The sequence below is a fragment of the Glycine max genome, chromosome 3 (assembly GCF_000004515.6).
Source record: "Glycine max cultivar Williams 82 chromosome 3, Glycine_max_v4.0, whole genome shotgun sequence".
Taxonomy (NCBI): Eukaryota; Viridiplantae; Streptophyta; class Magnoliopsida; order Fabales; family Fabaceae; genus Glycine; species Glycine max.
Window position 1 is genome coordinate 3,462,652 of NC_016090.4, and position 6,734 is coordinate 3,469,385.

At 33.6% G+C, this 6,734-nt stretch overlaps 1 protein-coding gene across 1 annotated transcript; it reads left to right on the forward strand.

The window, feature by feature from the left end:
• Nucleotides 1-3,622: 3,622 nt before the first annotated feature.
• LOC113001148 (cytochrome P450 71B37) lies at nt 3,623-6,180 on the forward strand. Its single transcript, XM_026127727.2, has 2 exons — nt 3,623-3,747; nt 5,368-6,180. The coding sequence occupies exons 1-2, from the start codon at nt 3,745-3,747 to the stop codon at nt 6,016-6,018; spliced, it is 654 nt and encodes a 217-aa protein (XP_025983512.1). The 5' UTR covers nt 3,623-3,744; the 3' UTR covers nt 6,019-6,180.
• The last annotated feature ends 554 nt before the right edge of the window (nt 6,181-6,734 follow it).

Genomic DNA, 6,734 nt, shown 5'->3' on the forward strand with positions numbered 1-6,734 from the left:
AAAGGTATGATGATACTTCAAAAACAGCAGCTGTTGGGAAATCAAAAACTGGATGAACTAAAATTCTGTGAGCACTGTGTTTTTGACAAGCAACATGGGATTAAATTTCCTAAAGCAATTCACACCACCAAAGGAACTCTTGATTACATTCATGTTGATTGTTGGGGGCCTACAAGAGTACCTTCTCTAGGTGGTGGCAGGTATTTTCTGTCCATAATTGATGACTACTCAAGAATGACATGGATCTACATCATGAGTCAGACGAGTCAAGCTTTCAAATGCTTCAAAGAATGGAAAGCACTGATTGAAAAACAAACTAAAAGGAAAGTTAAAAGACTCAGAACTAATAACGGCTTGGAGTTCTGCTCAACAAAATTTAACAAATTTTGCTGAGATGAAGGGATTGCTAGACAGCTCACTGTTAGGAACACTCCTCAGCAAGATGGAGTTCCTGAAAGAATGAACAGAACACTCCTGGAAAGAATAAGATGCCTATTGTCTAATGCTGGTCTCAACAGAAGTTTTTGGGGAGAAGCTATCAATACAGCCTGTTTTCTGATCAATAGAACACCCTCTACTGCTATAGGACTTAAAACCCCTATTGAAATCTGGAATGGCAAAACAGCAAACTACTCAAACCTAAGAGTATTTGGCTGCAATGCTTATTATCATGTCAATGAAGGAAAGTTGGTACCTAGATCAAGAAAGGGTCTGTTCATGGGTTATAGTGATGGGGTGAAAGGCTATAGGATCTGGTCACCATCTGAAAGGAAAGTTCTTCTCAGTAGAGATGTAATTTTAGATTAATCACATCTGTTTCATCCCAAGCTTGAGGTTTCAATTGCTGGAACACAGAGCTGCCACTCTCCTCAAGAAAAGGATGTAGAATCTACAGCCAAAGACTCAAAAAAAGGGGGTCATTCCGAAACATCTCCTGTGGTTCTTCAAGAATGTGAGAAATTAGAAGATTCCAGTGCAAATGAGTCTCATTTGACTGTTGAACCTGATCCTCCACAGCTCAATTCTGGAGTCAATCAGAGACCAAAAAGGGTCACTAAACCTCCTGAAAGATATGGTTTTGAAGACATGGCTGCCTATGCATTACATGCAGCTGAAGAAATAGATTCAAATGAACCAGCCACTTACCAAGAAGCTATCAATCATCCTGAAGTTGAAAATTGGTTGTTAGCTATGAAAGAGGAAATGGAATCTTTATATAAGAATCAGACCTAGAAACTTGTTGAACTACCTAAAGGAAGGCATGTGGTAGGTTGCAAGTGGATATACAAGAGGAAACCTGGTCTTTCAGAAAAAGGAAGGGATAAGATACAAGGCTAGGTTAGTTGCCAAGGGATTCAGCCAGAAAGAAGGAGTAGATTTCAACGAAATCTTTTCACCTGTTGTCAGACATACATCCATCAGGGTTCTGCTTGCTATTGTGGCAAACCAAGATCTGGAACTTGAACAACTTGATGTCAAGACTGCTTTTCTCCATGGAAGATTGGAAGAAAATATTCTAATGAAATAGCCTGAAGGGTTTGAAGTTCAAGGAAAAGAAAGGTATGTTTGTCAACTACAGAGGTCCTTGTATGGTTTGAAACAATCTCCAAGGCAATGGTACATGAGGTTTGACAGCTTTATCACCAGCCAAGGATTCAAGAGAAGTCTCTATGACTGTTGTGTTTATCACAACAAGGTGGAGGATGGATCAATGATCTACTTCTACTCTATGTAGATGGCATGCTTATTGCAGCAAAAAACATGTGTGATATACAAAATCTGAAGATCTTCCTGAATGGTGAATTTGATATGAAAGACCTAGGGGCTGCAAAGAAAATCTTAGAAATGGAGATCTATAGGGACAGAACTCAGAAAAGGCTATTTTTGTCTCAAAAGGATTACATTCAAAAGATACTTGTAAGGTTTGGAATGGCTGACTCTAAACCTATCAGCACTCCCCTTTCAGAAAAAGAAAAGTTGTCTGCTGTGATAAAGGTTCAAGCTCAAGCTGATCAGGACTATATGTCAAAGGTTCCATACTCAAGTGTTGTTGGCAGTCTCATGTATGCCATGGTCTGCACCAGACCTGACCTTGCTTATGCTGTTAGCATGGTCAGTAGGTTCTTAAACCAACCTCGGAAGGAACATTGGAAGGCTGTGAAGAGAATTTTCAGATATCTTAAAGGGAGTGCAGATGTAGGTTTGATCTATGGATCTCACTCAGATTGCTACCTCACTGGCTATTCTGATGCAGATTTTGTTGCTGATCTTGTCAAGAGAAGGTCATTAACAGGGTATGCTTACACCTTTGGTGGCTGCTTGGTGAGTTGGAAGGCAACACTTCAACCTTCTGTTGCCCTCTCAACTACTGAGGCTGAATATATGGCTCTTACTAAAGCTGCAAAGGAAGGAATTTGGCTGAGAGGTATGATAAATGATCTTGGAATGAATCAAGAATATGCTAACATCTATTGTGATAGCCTTAGTGTTATATGCTTGGCCAAGGATCAGGTTCATCATGATAGAACCAAGCATATAAATGTTAGATATCACTTCATTCAGTCAGAAAGAAGAATCAAAGTTCATAAAATCAGCACTCTGCACAATCCTGCTGATATGTTCACAAAGCCAGTTCCAAAGAGCAAGTTTGATCACTGCTTAAGCTTGCTCAATGTAGATTGTTGGGGTTAAAATCATGTGTGTTTGGAGGGTGCAGTTTGTGTTTTATATGGATGTTGGTTCAAGGTGGTGAATTGTTGGGCTGTGAGCAAAATCCATAAGGAAGTTTATTCTGTTATTTTTCTTCTGTTTTGTCCTCTGCCTATATAAGGCAAGGATGCCCTGTATTTCAAGGATAGGATAAGTTTGCACTTGTATACTGCAACCATAATAAAAGGCTTTCTGTTTTTCCCTTCCGTGGATGTAGCCTTACTCAAGATGAACCACGTAAATCTGTTTGTGTGTTCTTTCTCATCTCTTTCTCTTTCAATTCTGCTGCAACTTGTGTGTATGATAATTCTGTTCTGCTACATCTATTGTTGTTGTTCTTGTTTGTTCTTCATCATTTCTCTAACAAAAGATTATTCAAAACATGACTTTTGATTAGTTAATAATTTAAAATTCATATTTTTATAATAAAAAATTTGAAGATTATACGCAAGATGACTCTTGACCAGTTAATAATATAAAATTCTTATTTTTAATTATAATAACAAATTTAATGATCGTACGCAAGATGACTCTTGGACTAGTTAATAATATAAAAATCTTCTTTTCAGAAAACTAATAAAAATCTTCCAATGAGAAAGAATAAAAACTAAAGTCTTTTATTATTTTTTTTATCTCTTTCTATCTTATTATTCGATTTATTTCTTTCACTTTTCTCATTTCTGATACAAACAAAAATTTTGTACCGGAGTAATATAATTAATGTATGCATATTAAAAAAACATTTATTGAAAATAAGAAGTTGACATTTAAAAAAACATAATTAATGTATGCATATTAATATTGACTTTCTTCCAAAAGATATTTTGATTAAAAAAAAAATTGCCCCCTACCTTACTGACGTAGTACGCAACTCCCGATAAGAGATTTTAATAATATAATGACTAGTTCATCTCATTCTCATACTCTGATTGATTATATGATTTACAACTTTTTTCTTCCTCATGGTCGCTTCAACTGAAGAATGATCGTTCGCTTTCAATTGATCTTACTTATGATCACATCAAAGGGGTCCTCATGGTACTATCATGTTTCTCTGTTTTAATTCCTACTTTCATTCCTCTAATTTTTCTATCTGTTTTAATGACTTTTCATTTTCTTTATGTTACTTTTGTTAACTAATTAATATCTTTACTATATTACTTGAAAAATGATAAATAGAAAAAATTACTCAAAATAAGGGTAGGATGCGTTGGTAATGCCTTATTTTTTTCATAAAACCTGTTTTTTTTGTTTAATTTGATTCCTTTAGCATACAATATCGTCTGTTTGTTTTCATATACAAGACCGGTAAATAGGAAGTAGAAAGGGGCAAGTTCATGATGTTAGAAGTAGCAAGTAGAGATGAGGAAAGGATGGGAGGATGAAGACAAAGTTTGTGTGGGACCTCAGAAAAACAAAAATCTCTTAATTAATTGGTCTTGGTGGAAATGATGATGGGTTCTAAATCAAGTGAAAATAAGGGGTTGTACAGTGCTTTCATTATCGGAAAGGCGTGTTGTAAAATTATTTTCAGTCGTGCTGTTTTGGTTTGTTTTGTGGCATTATTCATTGTATCTGTTTGTGGTGAACGCGGTACTTCTGGTGCCTTCTGTTCTTTTGGTCTAATAATAATAATAATAATAATAATAATAATAATAATAATAATAATAATAATATTATTATTATTATTATTATTTAAAAAAAAACAATTTTAGGTCGACCAATATAATTAAATAAATGTATTTTAAATTAAATTCATTAATTATTTTCAAGGTCGTCGTTTGTCTTGATTACACCAATCAATATCTAATTAATATAGGTTATTTAATCTTATTTTAACTGAGGTCAATTAGACATTTTTATCATCAAAATCTTTCTATCTTCTCTTCTTATCTCCATAAAAAAAAATTAAAAAGTATTTTACAAATAAAAATTTTATTTTTCCATATGCACTATCTCTGATTTTTTTTACAATTGAACTATTTTATGTAAGGACAAAATTATATTTATATTCAAAAATATGATTTTATTTCTTTTAATTTATTTATTCAATCAAATTGGTCAAAAGCGCTAGAAAATTTTCTTTTCCTCTTAATTCTTTTATTTTTCTCTTAAAATACTCAACATATAAATTTATTTTTTTACTCATTAGTTTTCTCCTTTTTTCTCTACATTTCTTATTCGAACATATATAGCCTCCAATGGCCTTGTTCGTAGAAAGCTTTTTTATTTTACTTTTATATTTTCTCCTTTTTATTATAAAATATACCTTTTTTATTTGTTTCACACACTACTAGAAATTGATTTAAATTTACTGGATGTTAATTATTAAGGTAATAGTGCCACTATACTATGCTGCAATTTTATTGTTTCTGCTTTCTAGTGAAAGACTAGATAATAATGTAATATTTATATCAAACTTAAGAACCAAAAATGAATAATAAAAAACAAATAAAAAGTATTTTTGTAAATAAATGACACAGGATACTTAAGCTAACAAATTTCTTATAGAGCAATTTTTCGCACAAGAGCTTTACATTGGTGTACAGTAACTATAGCAGATTTGATAAGGTACCACAGTTGATTTGTACATTATAAAAACAAAACTCTTGCAAAATTTATTTTCCACTAATACTCAAATACTGATTTTCTTTTCAGAACATACTTGCAGCAGGTACAGATACCACTGCAGCCACATCAGTTTGGGCTATGACAGCCCTAGTAAAAAACCCTAGAGTAATGAAGAAAGTTCAAGAAGAAGTTAGAAATGTGGGGGGAACAAAAGATTTCTTAGATGAAGATGATATTCAAAAACTTCCCTATTTCAAGGCAATGATAAAAGAGACGTTGAGATTGCACCTACCAAGTCAACTACTTATACCAAGAGAATCAACTGACGAGTGCATTGTAGATGGCTACCGAATTCCAGCCAAGACAATTGTGTATGTGAATGCTTGGGTTATTCAAAGAGACCCTGAAGTTTGGAAAAATCCCGAAGAATTTTGTCCTGAAAGATTCTTAGATAGTGCTATAGATTTTCGTGGACAAGATTTCGAATTAATTCCTTTTGGTGCAGGTCGTAGAATTTGCCCAGGTATACCTATGGCGGCTGTGATATTAGAACTTGTCCTTGCTAATCTTCTGCATTCCTTTGATTGGAAATTGCCGCAAGGGATGGTAAAGGAAGACATTGATGTTGAAGTATTGCCGGGAATTACCCAACACAAGAAGAATCATCTTTGTCTTCGTGCCAAGACCAGGAGCCATATATTAATGCTAGAAGGAACCAGTTGTGATGAAAATAATTAGTAATGTATCTTCTTCCATTTAATTTGCTATTTTTTTCTTCCACTTAGTGGAGTTATTAGAACCTTGACATGGGTTTTAATGTCTAAAGCATGATGTTTCTTGATGATCTTGTAATTTTACATCAATGTTGATGAATGTGTACTTATAAAAGCACTTTAACAAGGGAGTTTTTTTTTTTTCTTTTTTCTAGAGTATCGAATTAGTAAGGGAGTATAAATGATGTTATATCTAAGCAAAAATATATTGTGTATAATTGTTGCATACAACAAATGACAGGTTGCTTAACAAGTACTTCCCTTGTGCGAAGTCAAACAAGCTGGAGAAGGATATTATTAACTTTCCTCAATCCTTTCTCGAGTGCTTTCAAGATATGCTTTAGAGGTACCCAAATCATGGCTTCCTGAACAACAACTAATCCAAATTTTCTACAATAGGCTCTCCTAAAAAATAAGACAAGCATTGATGCTTTTTATGTGGGAACCATACTAAAGAAATCATTTGACGAGGCCTTTGTTATCATTAAAGATATGGCCTCCAACTGTTACCAGAGGGATATATATATATATATATATATATATATATATATATATATATATATATATATATATACAGATTGAGGGCAAGAGCAAGTTTGAAGTACAAAAAGTTGGATGCTATAACAAAAATAGTTAGATACTCTAATGCTGGCACAGTCTTAGTTTATGATTGCAAATCCC